The sequence below is a fragment of the Pogonomyrmex barbatus genome, unplaced genomic scaffold, assembly GCF_055798465.1.
Source record: "Pogonomyrmex barbatus isolate J1 unplaced genomic scaffold, ASM5579846v1 scaffold3, whole genome shotgun sequence".
NCBI lineage: Eukaryota > Metazoa > Arthropoda > Insecta > Hymenoptera > Formicidae > Pogonomyrmex > Pogonomyrmex barbatus.
Window position 1 is genome coordinate 15,680,952 of NW_028297127.1, and position 20,481 is coordinate 15,701,432.

The following is a 20,481-nucleotide window of genomic DNA, read 5'->3' on the forward strand; positions in this document are numbered from 1 at the left end:
AGTCGTAGATAAAGTTTTCAGTGTCATAATAAAGTTTTGATCCCTCCTCCCCCTCCCCCTCTCCCCTAAATGGTACGTATATCCGTAATAAATTGTTCTTGCAAACTTTCTGAAAGGCGAGCTACATAAATAGTCACACGGAGGGATTTCACTTCGCACCCGCGCGCGGAATTCTCGTCTTTCCCTCATCTTTCGCCGACGTTCACATTCACCCCTACTATAGACCTTGCTATACTACTTTTAAAGATGCTTTTCATTGCGCTCCCGCATCGCACAGAATCCGATCGATGCAGCTATCTCGCTCGCACGGCCACCAAAAAGTCAACCCCCTCTTCCGTATTTTCTCCTTCACAAACGGGACCTTCTAGTGGACCATCATCCTCCCACCACCTATCCTTCCTGTTACGAAAATCTTTTTATCCTGCTCTTTCTTAACTTCTTATTCTACGATAACGCCAACACCTTTACATTCTACACGAGCAACATCGTTTCGAACTTTGTCTCACTCTCTATCCACCACGAAGAAACTCACAAAGCTATAACCTTTCCTTTATGAAAACCCAAACTATCCTTTTTCTTCTAGTACAATATACATTGTCTCTCCTTGAACAATCCTTACTTTATCGCTTTTATCACGATCCGTCCGATCAATTAAGTTTCTTCTAAATAAGTTATTTGCTTCTAAATACATTATTAATCTACATTAAATTGAACAGCCTTTAATCCATTTCTTAAAAAAGGCATGTTAAAGCATGTTAAGTCGATACTCGAACATATCAAAATTATTATTGTCGGTTTCATCAAACAGCCATTGTGCTGATTGATTCTCACTGCACTTATCTCATGAGCGGCTGTCATTGCGAAGATCGTTTTTAATTGTGTTGTAATAAAGAATTAATAATATAATAGTATATTAATTTTTGCTCCTTCTATTTAAAACGATAAATAGTGCGCGCGCAGTCTGTGTCTGCAGTGTCTAATAAAATTAAAAAATGAAAAATAAATGTACTAACTTTATGTTCACGCACAACATATTCTCTTTTAAAGTACAACATATATGTACAAGAAGCAATTGAATATTATGACAGTCGTCAAAAGTTCTTGTTCTAGGTTAATTATATAGTGTATTTATATAGTATATAATTTATATAGGTTAATTTATATAGTATTTAAAGATAAAATTCCAATTAACAATTAACAATTTTGTATCACTTACGAATATTTATAGCAGCATAACATTTGGCATGTTTAAATAATTATCACAATTCTCAACGACAAATCTCAAAAAAAAAAATTAAAGAAAAAATAAAAAAATAAAATAAAATAAATAAAAAATCTTCCAACTAATGAATTAAAATAAAAAAAAATTTGTCACTCACCGATCCGATGCGCAACAGCGGATTAAATCTGCAAGCGTAGCTACGATGATTCTGTAACATACAAACAGATGCAAATTATAGCGGCGCTCTAAATGATAGATATTTTAAAAGTATTTACATATATCGAATCTACTTGTTTTTCAATTAGATATTAATTAAAATAATTATATAATTTTCAAAAAGAATCTTTAAAGAAATAAATTCATATCAAATTTTAAATTGTTTTTCTTTCCGAAACTATAAATTATCGAAATTCAATGCTCCAAATAAATGAGAACACAAATAATTTTATGTTGACAAAAAATTTACCGTAAGGTTGCTCCGCCGATGCCCGATGCCTCTCCTAGGCCTCCTCCTCCTCTCAAGGGTCGTCGGATGTCCTCGTAGCACAGGACACTCGCGAAAAACACTCGCAAATTATTATAATCGCGCGTGGACTAATTTTAAATAAAGTCTTTTAGTCCGATCACTTGTACGGCACTCCCGAAGCAAACGCGCGACGAACTGGCTGCAATTCGTTCATTCACATTGAATTGGCGGCGGAAAAATTATGGTCGGTTAAAAACCAAACCATTTGCCACATAAGAGCCATTAAACGACTCGTGACTATACTATGTTAATACATTATTAATAATAGTAACGTAGTTACCTAACGTTAATATTAATGTTATTAATAATGCAACGGTGCAACGGGTACTGTTAGCTTCTTCGTCTTTGGGATTCCATTGGAGAGGCCAACGGAACCCCTCGGAATACTGAGCCCCTCTGCCACGTCAAGGCCGTACCCATTGGAGGGGTTAATGTTTACAAAAAGTTGTGAATTTCAAAGAAATAAGTTACGCAAAATATGTATGTATCTCGGTAAAAAGTCATTATTTTGATACACTCACAAATCGTTAATCATCTCAGTTAATATGCATTTATTATTACATTATTATTGCATACTATTTCATAAGAAATAGCGATACATTTAGTATCACTTAACATTAAAGAAATGCGAAGAAATTCGGAGCGACGTGGACTGCGACCTGTCCGTACGAACGCCGGTGGGTGAATGGTAGCGCGTGAACCATTCGTAAACACGACACGCGCTACACAATGGAATACGCTACGCAGCGCGTAAACGTTTCTCAAGGTTGTGCCACCAACGATCTGACTACGACAAAATATTAAATAATATTATAAATAATACCTAACTTACACGAAACACTATAACATCTTTTAATAATTGAACATTAAATAATGTATGTATATAATTTGCTATCGAAAGAATTATCGCCAACGGAACCTCTCGCAATACTAAGCCCTCTATGTCAAGACGGTACCCAGGGGTTAATATTTACAAAAAATTGTGAATTTCAAAAAAATAAGTCGCGCGAAATACACACACGTGTGTGTGTATTATTTATATGTATGTATTTTGCGGATATATGTATGTATTTTATATTATTTATATGTATGTATTTTGCGCGACTTATTTTTTTGAAATTCATGATTAGTCATATATGCATACATACATATATATATGTGTGTGTGTGTGTGTGTGTGTGTGTGTGTGTGTGTGTGTGTGTGTGTGTGTGTGTGTGTGTGTGTGTGTTACAAATTTTTAATCCGATTAATAAGTAGTTATTAGGCATTAATAAGTAGTTATTAGGCATAAGATAGAACAATATTGGTATAATTCAACATCGAAGAAATCCTAAGAAATGCGAAGCAGTGTGTTTTGCTCCTGTCCATATGAATGTCAATGACCGAATGGTAGCGCGTGGAGTATGCGTAAACACGTGACGTACCAGACACGGAAACTCAAGGTTACAACAATAGTCTGGCTATGACGAAATTCAACACATATTACAAATCAAATTTAATTTCCACGAAGCATTATAGCATCTTTTAATAATGAAACATTAAATAATATAATCGTTAATCGTTATATTTTATCTTCTAAATCTCTGTTATCATACATTTGCTCTTTCATTTAGAATGTGTTTGTTTGAACGCTCATGTAAGCATTGTTTTATTTTTCTTTGATGTATAATAAATTGAATAATAAAAATAAAATAATGCTTATAGCGCATGAGCGTCCAAAACGAACACATTCTTAATAGACTCGGTACAATTTATTTGACATATATTTTATATAGTTTATCTATTACAATAAACGATTGATACAATATATTAATTATACGCATTACAAAATGCAAATTACGTTTAAATTAGTGACAATTTCAAAACAGATCAAATAGATCAAATTAAATCATTAAAAATAGTCCCACGAAATACGCAACCTTTTCGTCTTAAAGCAATATCCGTATCATTTACAAAAATAAATTATCACTATGCTTCCAAAAATAAGCATTCATTAATAAATACAATTTAGTTCCGCCGCCCGGAATACTCAAATGAAACACGTTGTCTTTCGATACGTACATACATATAAATTCGACAAATTCATAAAACGCTTATAAACGTTTATTATAACATGCATCGGTGTGTGAACGTTATTTAAAATTCGTCGCGACTTCGTTTCGAAAAGAAAATATAAAGATACGCGAAGCGATAATACTACGTATCTGCCCGCGCGAGCGTCGGTGTTTGAATGATAACGCGCTACGTCCGCGTATACTCGTCGATTGTAAACAAGGCTGCGCGCTATTGTATCGTTATCTCAAATACATACATATAAAGGTTTCAATGCTATAATAAAATTAAATATAAGATACATATATATCTTTCTGTAAGACTTTGCATACAACGGAAAGAATATCAGGAACAGAATAAATACATATTAAATTTTGGAAATGAAAATCCGGAATAATGTTAATTAATATATGAGCATATAGTAATATAACATATATAATAATAATTATATAATTATATATATATATATATATATATACATATATAATAATTATATGGGATTTTAGTGGCGATTATATAATATGTGATGTAAATATTTTATATAAAAATATATAATATTAAAAAATGAATGCGAAGCGCGCGTTTTGTACTGTTTTAGTTTGTTTAAACTTGATATAAGTTTATAATTTTGTTTCGCATTTCTTTAAAATTAATACTTTATTTGTAGAATTTGTATATAATTGACAGCACCGTTTAACAATACTTAATATTGTTTGTAAAAAATGTTTTTTAATTTTTGCCATTGACAGCAAAAATAGATTATCTTTTATGTATCCCCTTGGTAAGAATCCAATCAAATCGACGATACGAATAAATCGTGTATTTTGATTTGCAAATTGGTTAAAAGCCGCGATCGATACTAATAAATCTGACAAAACACCTGGTACGCGAAAAGACAGATATACTTTCGTGTATCTAATTCATAGGAACCGTTTATTCATTTCCGACTCGAGAGGCTTTGTGCCTCTTTTACCGTGAAAAGTTTCGCATGCAAGTCAAACTTTCCACTGGCAATTACTCGAGCATTTGAACCAAACGGATAATTATAAGACTTCTTGAGTTCCACTTAACGTGTGTGAACTTACAAAAAGAAGAAAACGATCCTATCACAATTATCATCCTATCACAATTATGCCAATGCGGAATTATATTGCAGCTTACATTAAAAATAACTTGAAATATTGTACAATTAATTAATGAAATTTTTTTATACGTTAGAAAACTTGGCACAAATTTTGTCTTTAGATAATAAAAATTAAAACACATTACTTTTTAGGGGAGGAAAGAAGGTAATCGATATCATATTTGATTTTCAATTTATTAAAAGAAACTTGAGTTCTAATTTTGAATTACCAGAAGTTGCAAGTTCGTTAAAAATAACGACACAGTTGGCGACATAATCTTGATGTGTGTAATATTTCTAACGTAATTAATATTAATACTATATTATTAATATAATAATAATGTAGTATTAATATTAATTACGTTAGAAATATTAATTATCACAATTTATTACGTAATTAAATATTTTTAATAGATTTAATTTTCTTAAACATTTAAAAAATTGACATACTTATGTTATCAGAAAAAAATAATGTTATTTATAATAAGGTATTAATATAATTTATATTATAATTAATATATTACAAAGCAAAAAAGTAAAAATTATAAAAATAAGAAAATAAAAAGAAATTTAACATATATATAAATAAAATAATTTATTTGTAATATAATTTAATAATTTATTTTTAAAATTAATTATCTTCTAACGGAAAATTTAAATTATATTATATATTATATATAATTTAAATTATACAATATAGATTTTATATCTGCATTTTCAATTTTTTTTAATTTGAATCATAAATCATTAATTTATATTTTACATGTAATACCTTATTCTAAATAATTCATAATAGTTCAATCAATCTTATTTTATATTATTAATTATAATTATAATTATAATTTTAATTTTAATTTTAATTTTAATTTTTTATATTATTAATTCTAATATTATTCATTAAAATAAGCTTTCTTTTACAATATTTAAAAAATATCGATTAAAAAAAATTATTCTTAAATCTTAATTAAAAACTTATATTTGATCCTGTTGCTCCTGTCCAAGAAGCAATTTTTCAATAAAACAATTAAAATATTTTCGATAAATAATTTTTTTGTATCTATTCTATATTATACTGTGATTCATCCTGTATTGCGAATAAATCGAGACTTTGTCTTTCTAAAAGCAGCACCACGAAAGCAACTGCGAGAGAATCAGAGGAGCATAAACATTAGAAGCCTGTTCAAGTTACCCTGTTACATTTATCCCATTGCTTTTACATACACACACACACACACACACACACACACACACACACACACACACTCTCTCTCTCTCTCTCTCTCTCTCTCTCTCTCTCTCTCTCATCCTTCCCTCACATCCCACGTCCCACATCCCATCGATTTGATTTTCTCTCATTGCGTCAACTCAGGATTATGTATGCCTCGACTCTGGAAATTCTGGGATGCAGGGGAATGGCGAAGCAATGTCGATAAGAATGGCTCGTTTCGCAATATTCGCCGCGCAAACGCACGCTTCTCGAGGGTGCGAAATTGCGCGGTGAAATTCAAGCTATACTCTCTTTAGTCACTCGAAACTTTAATCGCTCGAAGTACCCAACATGTTGTTACCAAGGCAATGGAAAATTTATTTGAAAAATAGTGGAAATGAACGCAACATTATAATAGGCATAATAGATGCTAATTGTAGGATCTCGACATACCTGATGATAATTACGCACTCTACAATTGCATCTCTCGCGGTACTTTGGTGCTCGAGAAAATAATGACGAAATATTCGAGGAATTTCAATCAATATCGTGCGCGAATTACCGGATGTTTAAATCACGATATTGATACAATAACAACTACATATACAACGTTATGACAAATATGATAATTCGAGGGAAACTCATGGTGATTCTAATCATCTTTAGATAGAAATATTCGCGAAACATACGTGTATAAACTGGAATTCGTAATTCGTTCCAACATATTTCGTAATTGTGTACGAAGTATTCGAAGTCTTCGATGATTATCAAAATATTTCTCGAAACATTGAAACTGTAAAAAACGAATCGAGTAGAGAAATTATTAAATGTTCGATTTATGTCCATTTCTACCAATGCATATTAACTTTAATTTTAATTTAACTTACTTTTAATCTTTTTTTAGTTGTAAAAATCAGAAAAAAGTAAACAATTTAAACTGAGATGAAAATATATATTGATGGAAATAATTATTAATTACGTAAAGTTCTCTTTAGACGGTTTTACGTAATCATGTAAAAATAAACATACCGAAAAAGAATGAGCGATCGCACATCAATCACAAGAAAATGTTTTATTAATTTTTTTGTTTTATTAATTATTATTTCTTAGATTCTGTCTGATCGATTCATTCACATTCATATTTCGTACGATTTGACAAATTTACATTTAGAATTTAAGAAGATTCAAGCATTTGATCGGATATAAGAGATACGCTTATAATAATAAATAAACTCATTATATAATATTATATTATTTATATGTAAACTATTTATATCTAAAAAAAATATACCAATCAGACGTGAAAGCTCACTAAGCGCTGAATGAGCAGATTGTGTTTCCGAATGTATCTATTGTCACACCATGGAGATTGAAAATGACAAATTGAAAATTAGATTTTGCTCAATAAATTAATCTTAATGTTAATTCTTTTTGTTTTGATTGGTCGAAATTTAATTTTCAGTTTGCAGTCCTTAATCCCCAATTTATATATCTGATGCAAGCTTAACGATTCCAAGTCGCGCGCCACGCTGCGCGCGCGCGTTTATTTCTTCACAAATAGCGCGATAGCAGTGCATCGAATGCGTGTATCCGTCGGAGTGTTAATATCGAGATATGCAAAGGAGTACTGTTGTTTATTGATGGTAGACGCTTCACGGTCCGGAATTATTACCTTCCACGCTGTCGCGAGACATTTCTTATCAGGATGTCATACCAGTTGTACAGGAACACAACGTTAGGAAATACGCTGCAGGAAACTCTCGACGAGTTGATGCAAGTGAGTGCAACGATACAATGACATAGGTTAGATTTGGCACTTTCCTCAGATTTATATATACACAGAAAAAAATTCGTTTCGAATGAATGACAACGCAGTTTACTATGTTTATCGTTTATCGTACACGTTCTATATTTCATGAAATTCAGTAAACTCAAAGGGGTAAATAAGGATAATATATTCTAATACATATTTGTGAAATTGAAACTGAACTTTTGTCAGATAAATAAAAAATTACAATGTGTCTTTATAGTAGTTTATTAAAAACTGTCTTTCATGATTTGTGTATTATATTTGGCTTCCCTAATAATGATAATATATGTTTCAGTATGGACAAATAACGCCACAGCTTGCAATAAAAGTATTGCTACAATTTGATAAAGCTATTAATCAAGCTTTAGCAACAAGAGTTAAATCAAGACTTACATTTAAGGTAAATCTTTTTAATATTTGAGTGATAATATTTAACTAATCTTCTTTGCTTAATTAAGTTACATTTAGAAAGAAATTAATTTTAATGGATTGACTTATTATAGGCTGGCAAATTAAACACATATAGATTTTGTGATAATGTGTGGACTTTTATGTTGAATGATGTTGAATTCCGTGAAGTTCAAGAGGTTGCGATAGTAGATAAAGTAAAAATTGTTGCTTGCGATGGAAAAAGTATGTATAATCCTACAATCTAATCCATGATGTATTAAATATTTAAGTTAAGTAAGTAAGTAAGGCCTAAGTGATTTAATAAGCTTAGAATTCAGTATTTTTTTATTATATTATGTTTATTAACTTTATTATCTTTTTTACATATATTTTTATAATATAAAAATTCTTTTTAGCATTGGATGCAGATGGAGCAGCGAAACGATAACGAATTTAGCATTTTATACATGCAAAGAATCTTTCCTGTATTGTCAAAAGATAATTTTAAAAAATAAGTTTTTGTGATAAGTAACAAGGCAAATAAGAAAAATAATGTATAAGATAAAAATAGGTATAAACTTTTTCCCTATAAATGACTACCGGCAGCTAATATCAAATTTAAAAAAATATAATTTTTATAACGGCATTAAATCAATCAGCACTTTCACTTATATAATTTTTTTAAGTATACAAAAAATTTAACATCAACATATTTTAATTAATGTTGTGAAGAATATGTTATTAAATTTCTGTAAATTCTGTAATACAAATTCAAAAAGGGCATTATTATTATTATATGACAAGCTAGATAAGATTATTTTGTAATTTCACATGAAGAAAATGAAAATGTATGATTACTTACAATAATTTATTAATAAGCAAATACATTAAGTTCATTATAAGAAGTAATGTACCTATACTTGTTATTGTAAGTATTGTGCTTTCTCTGATATTTTTGTTATGTGGCACGGAATTCAATAAATAAAGTACAAGTATATTTAAGATATATTGACCGTCCAGAAAGAAGCAAGGCACAACATTAATGATTGCCAACCCTGCTGAAAATACCGTGATGTATTTGCAAAGTAACGCCAATGATTCAGGTAATTTGGGATATAGGAAAGAATATTTTGGCACCCAATCCGATACATCGACAGTCCTATAAATATCTGCTGGATGACCAAAAAATAACACATCTTTACCTATCTTCCTCTTTATTTGGATAATCTGTAATTTTTAATTATTTTAATACTTGATTTTGGAAACTTTATTTGCTATAAATAATTTATATTTTCTTTTTCTACTTACCTTTGTCACATTATCTAAAGAAGGTTTCATACAATGAGTATCCTGAGATAAACATTCGTGACTAGTTTGACAGTAATTTTGTGATTGATTGAGCATTGCTCTTACTGGAAGGCAAGAGTGCGGAGGCAAATGAAGAGGGGCTGTTTGCGGTCCTTCTATGTATTCGAAACATTGATTGCCACTCATTTCACTATCGGTTGTACAACAATTTACAGCACCGTTCGTTTTCTGCTTAGCTGGTACTGATTCATCATAGTCCTAAAAAAATAACAAAGATATAGACGATAAATATCTAATATACACTGCTGGTATTGAAAATATATGTTTGTCGTATGTACTATAGATTTTTAATATAAACAGATTAAGTAATAAAACCATGATATAATCTTTACTTGGATAAAAGATTGCTTAACACAATAGCCAGGAGCGGAATGTTGCATTGTTTGCAATATACAATCGTACCAATCCTCACTATGTTTTACAGGACAGTTATTTAATTTGTATATCACATCATGTTCCAAAAGACCACTTGGCCCTAACATAGGTGAATTCTAGAACAAAAAAATAAAAGTATGATATAACTGGATAAAAATATATTTTAATATATCTCAACAATCTTTTTCTTCACTTGTTACTCACAGGTAGAATAGTCTTCACATAAATCCCGGAACCTATATTATAAAGTGGTGCCCATAGCCATGTAGAAAACACAAGAATTGCCGCAGCTATTGTAGCAAGGATAATATTATGCCAAATTCCTGCGCATGCAATACGTAATTGATTTCTTAATGGTAATGCAGTTAATTGTTCATTGCTTATATGTACATAAGCTATTGGAATTGTAAAAACAATTAATATTCCTAAACCAAACAATTGTACATCTTCTCTCGCTGCAGCAAAGGCATGTCCTAACTCATGAACTATACTACATATTGCCAGCGTTGCTGCATAATAACCAATTTCATTGAAAGGAACATCCACGCCTGGTAACTAAAACAAAGATATAAAAGTAAAATACAAGTAGATTAAAGATATAAAAAGATATATCCAAGATTAAATAATTATATATCTGAATAATTTTAATGTATTATATAAAATATATAAAATATATAAAACTAATCTGGAATAAATCAGTTTTTTACTTTCAAAAAATCTCATATATACTAAAATCTCATATATATATATATATATATATATATGTGTATATAAAGATTATTGAAAAATAGGGCTCGAATATATTTTTATTTTTGTAATCTACCATGGGCTCTAATATGACTCCTGAACTGGTATCACTTGAGGATCCAGCTAGCCACATGTTAAATGTCATCTTTAAAATAATGATAACAGCTATTGGAAAAAGTATAACGGTTATAATGATGCCAGCGTTAAACCAGGCAGTCCAAAATCTAGAGCGATCCATTCCCCATTTTATTATCTTGCGATTGAAAGCTGTAGTAAACCATTTCACTCTCAGTATCTGAATCTCTAAACCAGTGTTTTCCAGGAAATAAAGATATGGAAAATGTGAGCAGGACTGAAACAAATTAAACAGTATCCTTATTTACATATACATTTTGTAATAAATTCATATTATAAAATTGTTTTCATGAGCGACAGGAATTTTGACAGAAAATATGGATGGCAGTGACAAGCAATAATATCTCGAGCACAAAAAACTTTTGCACATTTCATCATAAACATTATTTCATTCAAACTTTTGTACTAAACATTCAAGTATAAAGCAACAGTAAAATTGTCACAATACCGATATAATTTACCTTAAAAAGCGTATCAAAAAAGAATAACGAGCAATGTATCAGGGCTATTGCAATTAACACGCTTAAAGCATCCATTCTGCAATTTATTTTAACTTGGGCTTCGCGGATGCCGGTTTTTCTTATAACTACATCGTTGTGTGTGTTTCAGTAAATATTATTGAAAAAGTCATGCACATGAGAGGCATCGGATGGCCACTTCTCTCTACCATAACTTTTCACATAGGGAATTTCGCGTAGCGCAGATGCACATGAACAGAAATAGCGGAGCGGAGGCGGATGTCTTGACATATCCTAATGTCTTTCCGCGTTTACTGGCTGGAGTAGCTGTCACTTTCACGGTGTTTATTACTAATCGTGTGTAAAATTTAAATTTACTTTTCGCATATATCTGTGATCGCACGTCATATCATACGCGATATTATACAATATTTTCACGTGTATAACAGCGTGATACATGTGTGTATAACATGTCAGATCTTGTAGAGAATCAAATTCAATCGTTGCTTGCCGGACAAGCGTTGGAAAACGATGACATATGTAATATGCATACTCTCACGAGCGATTTGACAGGTAAGTCAAACGCGTTTTCGCAACAATCGTTATCTAACATTTCACTCGAATCGTCTTTTTTTCCTCGCAGAGAGAAAGATTTTTATATAAACGATGTCGATGTATGTTGCAGATGAGAAATCAGGTCAACTAGCAACACACATTCCGATCTGCCTGAAGACAGTGACGTACATAGTCGCCGCTGTTGTTATAAATGACCAAGGTGAGGTGTTGATGATACAAGAGGCGAAAGCTTCTTGTAATGGAAAATGGTACCTGCCGGCCGGTAGAGTGGAAAAGAACGAGAATCTCGTGAGCGCGGTCAAGAGGGAAGTCCTAGAGGAAACGGGTCTAGTAATCGCGCCAACGACTCTCATACTGGTAGAATGCGCAAACGGCACATGGTTTCGCTTTGTTTTCACTGGGGACATAGTCGGTGGTACATTGAAGACGCCTGATCAGGCAAACGATGAATCACTGCAAGCATGTTGGGTACGAAACATAAATGATTTACCTTTAAGGTCTAATGATATTATTTATCTTCTGGCTAGAGGCAAAAGTTATATGTCAAATAAGAATGTTTCTCAACATCCTCACTTAATGCCTGTGACCAAGTCGCATGCCAAACTGTCACTGAGATTAGTAGTCACATCTAAGAAAAAGGCAACGTAAGTATCAGGCAGTATGCAATATCTGGTAGAATTATAACATTGAATTCTATAATTATGATATATATGTATATGTATGTTTAAGTATAATAAATTTTTTTAATAGGAACAGATTACATGTACTTATATCTGATACTGAACAACATAATCCACCAATTTGTGAACTTAATCCAAATCGTAGTTTATTGTCTAGTCTGCATAGTTTTATGACAGTGAGTATATTAAAAAAATATTTTTTATTTATATAAATATTAGTTATAGATATCAAATAACATATTGGATATATTTTGCAAAGAAATTAATTCTATGAGAAAAAAATATATTTTTGTTATAGAGAATCGATTCATATAAAATATTTTATAATAAATAATTTCATGCAATCGGGAAAAGAATAATTCTATATAAAAAAGTAAATCGAATAAAATTTTTGTTTATTTAAAGTTTCATTTTCGATAAAATCGAATTTAAAAATTCGTTAGGTACATGAAAGTTATCATGTATAAAAATTATTTTTTGAGGAAAAAATAAATACATTTGTTAGATATTTTTAAAAATTTAACGATTTGAAAAAAAGTTTTATTACAAACATATTCACGTATTTATCGATTTCTTTAGGAAATATTTGGAGACGATGTAGCACAACACAAACCACATGGTTTATTGTCTATAGAATTTAGTGGTGGACAAGGAGGAGATGGTCTGTGTCTAACATTATTAGTATCCTTTAAATTGCCATTGGAAGATGTACCTATAATTGGGAAATACATTTGGCATGAACTTTCTGAAAACGTGGCAGAAACTCTTGCAGCTCGTCTGCCACGGAACATGACCGTCCCTTTAAAAGTTGTACGTTAATACATGAATATTTTATTAAACAATTGTTACGAAAAAGTGAACGGTATACAAGAGAGCTCAAAGAATTTTTTTTACAAAAATAATTTATAACGTAGTTACCCTAGTCTACACCAATGATTCTATGACATATTAATACATTCCATATTTTTATTTAATATAAATAAACTATAATAATTAAATATATGACAAGAAACTAAAATATTAATCTTATAGTAAGTATCACATTGGGATCAAATTCTTCTTTGTGAAAGCTTAATCCATTCCCAGTATAAATTATAATGCATTAAACGATCTAATATATAATAAAAATATATCTTATATAGTATAATATACTTATTTGAAACTCAAATTTAATAAATATATAATTTAAACTACATTGTATATATGTATAATTATAACTATGTAAAAAATTAAAGGCGAAGATCATTAGTTTATTTAAAAATTTATTATTAAATATTACTACATAAAAAATGTTTAGAAATGTTAGATTTGAAATTTTACTCGTATACGCGATCAAAAAAGTTACATAGTTTTTAATTGAATTTTCCTATATAAATGATATTATTCAGTAATGTCTGTTATATTAAATGATATAGAAAATTAAAAATAGAGATAATTTATTGAAATAAAGTTTCTAACAATAAGAAATAAATAAAAGTAGGAATAACAAAAGTTTTAACGAGAAAATTTATCACTTATTAGATACCAAATTGCACATATGAGCTCAAAGTAAAGTCCAAATTATATATTTTTATTATTTTTATACACGTTGTGCATTGTATACTCAAAATATTAATAATATGTAGAATAATTTACTTATTTAATTCAAGGGATATTCAAGTCTGATATTATTAATAATACCTGTATGAAAAATAACTAAACAAGAAATATTGAATATGTTATTTATATAAATAAACGGTGGATTTTTTATGAAAGTATTATTTCTACTATCCTTTCCCATCTCGATAACTCAAAGCATCACAGATTATTTATAATCAAATACCACTTGATCTTAAATAAGTTTACATAAAAATATTTTTTAATGTTATTATATAATAATGTAATTTAAGACTCAGGAAGATCATCATCTAACTGCATAAAAAGATTTTTGGTGCTTTTGTCAATAAAAAGAGACTGTCTATTTGCAAATATAGCATTGAAAAAATACCAAGGACTCAATGTTTTTAAAATTCCTTAATGTTCAGGATATCATATATAACTTATTACAAATTAATATCTATTAGTTAAATCATTGAAAAATCTTTACTTACTCTTAACTATATATAAACTATATATAATAATATACATTATTTAAAATAAGATATTAAAAAAAAATCTAAACTAATTTTACTTTAAAAAAGTTACATATAATTTCTTATAATAATAATTATAATTAATAATTATATTTTCTAATAATTACAATAATATTATAAGATCATGCTTTCATTAAGGCATCATCAAGAATTTTGTTCCATTTTTTTGTCTTGCAACAATATTAACTTGTAATAAATTATATGACTTATCCTGCATAATAATAATCATATATATACCTTCAACTAGAAGTAGATGTTAATCTTCCCATAGTACTTACAGTATCTTCTGTACTTTCATTCTTTATAGGAACCACATTACTAGTATTATGCATTAATTTAATGTCATCATTGAGCGTTAAAGACACATTGTCTAAATAATTCGAAGAAGCGGTAGAATTAACATCTGTACCAATTTGCAGGGTATGTTTTTGATTATTTTCACAGTCAGTCGTGTTTGCATTTGTATTTACAGGATGTTTCTTCATATGAGTCGTCAGATTACCGCTGTGATAGAACTCTTTCCCACAAATTTTACATTGAAATGGTTTGATTCCGGAATGTATCCTTTCATGTATCGATAAGTTACCACTATGTCTAAATTCCTTACCACATACACTACATTTATAGGGCTTCACGCCTGAGTGAGTCCTTAGGTGAGTAGAAAGATTCCCACTGTGGCTAAACATTTTTCCACATATCTGACAACCATACGGCCGCTCGCCAGAATGTGTTCTCATGTGAATAGCCAAGTTTCCACTGTGTGTAAAACACTTTTCGCACTGATTGCATTTGTATGGTCTCTCCCCGTTATGCGTTCTCATATGTATAAATAAATTACTTTTGTGTCCAAATTCTTTGAAACAAATCTCACATTGGCATTTTAATTTTTTTCCCATGCTGGACTCTGTAGAACTCTTTGATGGTCTCCCAAGACGATTGTTTTTCACGGCAGTTAGCGATTGTGCTGTCAACGTTTGATTGATATCTCCTACATTTTGCAAATCTTGTGATAACTGCGTTTGCTTGTTCTCTTGCATTATGACAACATTGCTTGTACTCTGATTACACTGATTATTTGTCTGCATTTGATTGTTGCAATCTTCCTGATCAACTGGATAAAATATGCCATTTTGTACATAATTTTGTACATCCTTCACATATGACAAACTTCCAGTTTCCTAGAAATGAAAACATGTAAAATTAGACATAATAAAAAATTACTTGTCAAATCACTAATCTACTCAATAATATAGATACTCACTTCTGCCTGAAACATGACCTGTTGATCATGAATCTCGTTTTTCGCAGATATGTCATTCGACAACTGTGTTTGCTCCCAAAACTGAGATAACTGACGATGCTTATACTCAACATCCTGATTGATAAAAGGATACAAAGAACTCTCGGAAGTGCTGAGTCTATTACTCGCATTAACATCCTCTACAGTACATTCGTGCTTTATTTGTATAGGACTAAACATCTGTAAATTTAGAAAACAGAAAACATTACTTTCGTTCTCTTAATTACCATCACAATTATTGTGTCTAACGCATTAATGTCATACGGCACACCAACATTTTCATTCGAGGAATTGTCAACATGAGCCTCAGCCAGGAAAAATATCAGTCACGAATTATCGTAGTTCCGATGAGCTTGAGCGACCAAAGTGTCATAATTGACACACGTCTCCCACTCAACATACGCGATAGTACAAGAATCCTATTTGTATGTCCACATTGTCGACAAGGATCTCTAATATCTTTGTCCCAAAGCAGAGAGTAGTCTGAGAGCAGCCATCCCGGTCTTTTTCATAGGATCATCGAAATCCCCGTACACTAGTGCCCCCAAGTTCCATTTTGGAATTAAGTAACCACTATTTTAAGTAACCTTCTATTATCTGAAACTGTCGATAAAATTTTATTCTGATGCGTGTCCGTGCTAATACCACAAATCGTGGATAAAGAGTATGCTTATATAATTGCTTTATCTGTGCTGTCCGCATAATTTTTTTATTGTAGAATAAAGTATTGATGAATATTAACATTAGAATTTCCATTTATCACATGTTCATATTCATATGTACATATTCAATAAAAATAATGATGGTGTGATGTGTGGTGTGTGATGTGTGTGTGTGTGTGTGTGTGTGTGTGTGTGTGTGTGTGTAATAAAAATTTTATTTTCATAAAAATTCTATAATTAAATTTTTGCATATAATTTTGTTATACGATTATTCTTATAACTTATCGTTGTTTAATATTCAAAGCTTTATGATTCGTAGATAATTTATAATATTTACATTACAGGAAATATATATTTATTAAAAGAAACAAATACAAAGAAACTAAGCACGGAAAAAGACCGCTATCAAGATTCTCTCTGTTCATTTTTTTCTCGGATATCTAAACACCATCTACGCGGTCTCGTATGAAGAGAGGAAAAGCAGGGAAGAAAGATCGAGAGAGCGACGATGAGCAAATGACTTCAACGTCGAATCGCAGCGCTAAGCAACGTCCGTTTTGAGATGGATGTGGAATCCCGTAGCCATTCGATTTTTGGCACTGTCGGTACATCGTTTGTTGACTCGGCGATAATCTTCGTTTGCCTCGATCAGCAGTTATCATTGAACGTTACTTATCAGATAACTCAATTTATTTAGAAAAGAAAAAAGAAAATTGGTTTATGTTTGATTAAATCATAGATGTAATATTCATACTATCTTCATGAATTTTAAATATGACAGCGGCATATATTATCCGCGCATCGTATTGCGTCATATTCATTTTCGTGTTTTTGTTTACAGTGACATAATCGAGAAATATCAGAAAAATAATATTTGAGGGAAAGACTGTGCTCTCGATATGAAATATCTTTCTGAAGAAACTGTTTAAAAATCTCCTGTAATCTCCTTTTGTGTGTTTGTTATGCTACATGAACTATAGTTGACTTGATCAACAATTTGTTGACACATTGTAAGGGTACTTTTCTCTTTCGTTTGCCACATGTAACGAATGTGTAAAGCATGCCTGGAGGCAGACGAAACGCTGTCAGTCGAACTGGACCGACCACCCGATCTAGTAGTGGTAATGCTAGCTCTGTTAGTGCTAATGGAAGAAGCAATAGTGGAGAAAGAGCAAACATTAATAATACAGATGATAAAAGATTGGAAGAGATTTATAGTGGAAGATCTTTGGCACCAAAGCACATTCCTATACCTGTGGTACCAGTCGATGGGCAGTTGAGCTTTGAGGCTTTATCCTTGGTCGTCTCGATCATCGCAGCTTGTCTGCAGTTGCTCAATCTGTATAGAACTGTATGGTGGCTACCAAATTCATACAATGGTTATAGTATGGTATGTATGTTTATTACAAATCTATAAAACTGGATTATATTTACTGATTTTAAAGAAAATAATTATAATTATCCTATTCTGAATATATTTTGAAGAATTCTAAATCATGTTTTTGTTTCAGAACTTCTACCTAATAGATCCCTATCTACTTGTATTTATTTTTACTATGGTGGCACATCAATTTCTTCATACATTGTTACGTCAGATTATCGATGTTTCATTACCAATTCAATCAGCACCAACAAAATTAGCAATCCGAAATATTATAAGGTATTATTGTATATATAATTTATTAATAATTTATATTTATATTTCACAAAGTTTGTAAGAATATTAGAACATTTTGACATTTATGTAATTTTATTTTAGCTCATCTTTATCACTTGCTGTGAAGAGTGTACTAGTCTGGTGCCTCTATCATATGGCTGAGAGGCACAATTCTATGAAGATTTTTTATCTATGTTATCCGTGAGTATTATATATACATACATACACATAGAATCTCAAGTATATGGTGTAACTAAGAAGGTGATTCTAGAACACAAGACAAAGTAATAGAATACATTTTTTTGAAGATCTTGTTTTCAAAGAAAGACTGAAAGTTAATTAAGTATATATGCACTTAATTAATATTTGATGTAATAATTTTCACTAGATAGTCTGCTTATAATTTATTTATTATCAGAATTAACATAGTTCAATCAATTGACTCTTAGGTACTCTATTCTAAATGAATGAATTCATGTAAGACAAAAATTATTATTTTATTTCTTATACATTTATTATACATTTATTATTTAGTTGAAAATTATTGAAAATGCTGGCCGTTTTGTTGTATACAAAATTGTAATGTAATTTCTATGAATTAAATTAAGATAGATTGTTTTTAACATTTTCTGTCTTTCTAGTTCAAATATAAGAATTTTTTAAAGTTATTCTTTTGAAAACGAAATCTTATATAAAGAGAAATTTTATTATTTCCTTCCTGTATCATATATATTTGGATCTGTTCTGCATAAATACATTTAGTTGTATTAGACATTACTATGCGTATTATGAGTTTTGTCATAATCAAAATTGGACATAAGAATGAATCTCTTATGACGTCCACTTGTTCCAGAAGTTTGTCAATATATTTCGTTATGTTTGGAATAAAAACAGCACCATTTCTCGACATGTTTTCATGTGGAAAAGAAGAACGGAAAACGAAATATATATTAGGTAAATATTATCATATATTAATATGTATCAATCATATCTATTGATATTATTTATTTCTAAAGTCTAGTGTGACAATATATTTCTTTTATACAGATAAACCTTTACACAACTGCTCATTGAACGCGTCAGCTATCAGAGCAGAAGTATCTACTTTAAGATCCGATTTCAACAGACGATTAAAGCGGGCTTTATTTTCGTCTTCCGGTAGCGCATACGTCTGTGTAGTCGCGCCTATTATTTTCGTACCTCCACACTTACATTTCAACGTATTATGGGTGGTACAACATGTAATCCTGTTCTGGCTCGGAAGAATATGCGCGTACTTTGCTCAAGTTTATCCTTTTAGGTAAACATATTTCTTTATATTGTAAAAATTATCTGTTATATATAATCAGTTAATATATGTATGCATTGTTGATTTTCAGATATTGCGACGAACTGCACAGGGCAGCAATGCACTTAGGTCGATGGATTAAAATAGAAAATCTCGATAATCACATACAAGTCCAACCATGGAACGATGCAGTATTATGGCCTCATGGATCGATCGTAGAGCACAATGAAGAAATTTATCGTTCCGAGGGTTTGTGTACAGCAGCAGAACCGGGTAATTCAAACCACTCGAGATTTTACGTACGTAATTTTACATTCTGTTGATAAACAATAATATTAGACTTGATACTAATTATTATGTTCCACAGGTTTTATTTAATAATCGTGTAACGCTGCTAAGTCCAATACTGGCATTGCAATTATTGTTGGTGAATATTCAATTATTTATTCTATTAGGCGTGACCGAATGGTATCAAATATTATCGACGATATTACTATTAGTTATACATTATTATACTTTGTTCAAAATGGCTAGGGATTTTCTAATATCTTGGAAAGTGTACCGTGCTGAACAAATAATTCAAGAAAAATCTCAAATGGTTGTAAATCCAATTGCTCAATAAAATGCAAAAGCATATTTATTTTTTATTATTTTCATATATATCTTGTCAAATAAAAAAAATTTATTTATGTGAGAAAACTTATCCCATGTTAGAAAAATACAGGGTTAAGAAAATATATCATACATTTTAGATTTCACTATGAATAAAACTC

At 30.4% G+C, this 20,481-nt stretch overlaps 5 protein-coding genes across 8 annotated transcripts; 3 read left to right on the top strand and 2 right to left on the bottom strand.

The window, feature by feature from the left end:
* Positions 1-7,677: 7,677 nt before the first annotated feature.
* Positions 7,678-9,325, top strand: TfIIA-S (general transcription factor IIA subunit 2). 2 transcript variants are annotated; one of them, XM_011640001.3, is made up of 4 exons: positions 7,678-7,907; positions 8,236-8,340; positions 8,444-8,624; positions 8,747-9,325. In XM_011640001.3, the coding sequence occupies exons 1-3, from the start codon at positions 7,836-7,838 to the stop codon at positions 8,594-8,596; spliced, it is 330 nt and encodes a 109-aa protein (XP_011638303.1). In that variant the 5' UTR covers positions 7,678-7,835; the 3' UTR covers positions 8,597-8,624; positions 8,747-9,325. The 2 variants fall into 2 exon arrangements, with proteins under 2 accessions (XP_011638303.1, XP_011638302.1); XM_011640000.3 differs by having other exon boundaries at positions 7,681-7,907; positions 8,444-8,573.
* Positions 9,180-11,641, bottom strand: S2P (membrane-bound transcription factor site-2 protease). Its single transcript, XM_011640002.3, has 6 exons — positions 11,417-11,641; positions 10,897-11,172; positions 10,278-10,628; positions 10,031-10,189; positions 9,639-9,896; positions 9,180-9,557 (listed from the first exon to the last, which is right to left on the bottom strand). Exons 1-6 carry the CDS (start codon positions 11,489-11,491, stop codon positions 9,189-9,191), a joined length of 1,488 nt encoding a protein of 495 aa, XP_011638304.1. The 5' UTR covers positions 11,492-11,641; the 3' UTR covers positions 9,180-9,188.
* A 63-nt stretch (positions 11,642-11,704) lies between these two features.
* On the top strand, positions 11,705-14,423 carry LOC105427990 (8-oxo-dGDP phosphatase NUDT18). Its single transcript, XM_011640003.3, has 4 exons — positions 11,705-11,986; positions 12,099-12,633; positions 12,740-12,845; positions 13,249-14,423. The coding sequence occupies exons 1-4, from the start codon at positions 11,884-11,886 to the stop codon at positions 13,486-13,488; spliced, it is 984 nt and encodes a 327-aa protein (XP_011638305.2). The 5' UTR covers positions 11,705-11,883; the 3' UTR covers positions 13,489-14,423.
* Positions 13,915-16,676, bottom strand: LOC105427991 (uncharacterized). The gene is made up of 3 exons (XM_011640005.3): positions 16,377-16,676; positions 16,063-16,281; positions 13,915-15,979 (listed from the first exon to the last, which is right to left on the bottom strand). The coding sequence occupies exons 2-3, from the start codon at positions 16,279-16,281 to the stop codon at positions 15,041-15,043; spliced, it is 1,158 nt and encodes a 385-aa protein (XP_011638307.1). The 5' UTR covers positions 16,377-16,676; the 3' UTR covers positions 13,915-15,040.
* A 431-nt stretch (positions 16,677-17,107) lies between these two features.
* Positions 17,108-20,344, top strand: LOC105427992 (transmembrane protein 39A). Of its 3 annotated transcripts, none has more exons than XM_011640008.3 (8): positions 17,108-17,368; positions 17,605-18,153; positions 18,275-18,423; positions 18,523-18,621; positions 19,274-19,374; positions 19,468-19,720; positions 19,800-20,007; positions 20,076-20,344. In XM_011640008.3, the coding sequence occupies exons 2-8, from the start codon at positions 17,824-17,826 to the stop codon at positions 20,328-20,330; spliced, it is 1,395 nt and encodes a 464-aa protein (XP_011638310.2). In that variant the 5' UTR covers positions 17,108-17,368; positions 17,605-17,823; the 3' UTR covers positions 20,331-20,344. The 3 variants fall into 3 exon arrangements, with proteins under 3 accessions (XP_011638310.2, XP_011638309.2, XP_088935976.1); XM_011640007.3 differs by having other exon boundaries at positions 17,364-17,504; XM_089079850.1 differs by having other exon boundaries at positions 17,364-17,504; positions 19,277-19,374.
* Positions 20,345-20,481: the final 137 nt, after the last annotated feature.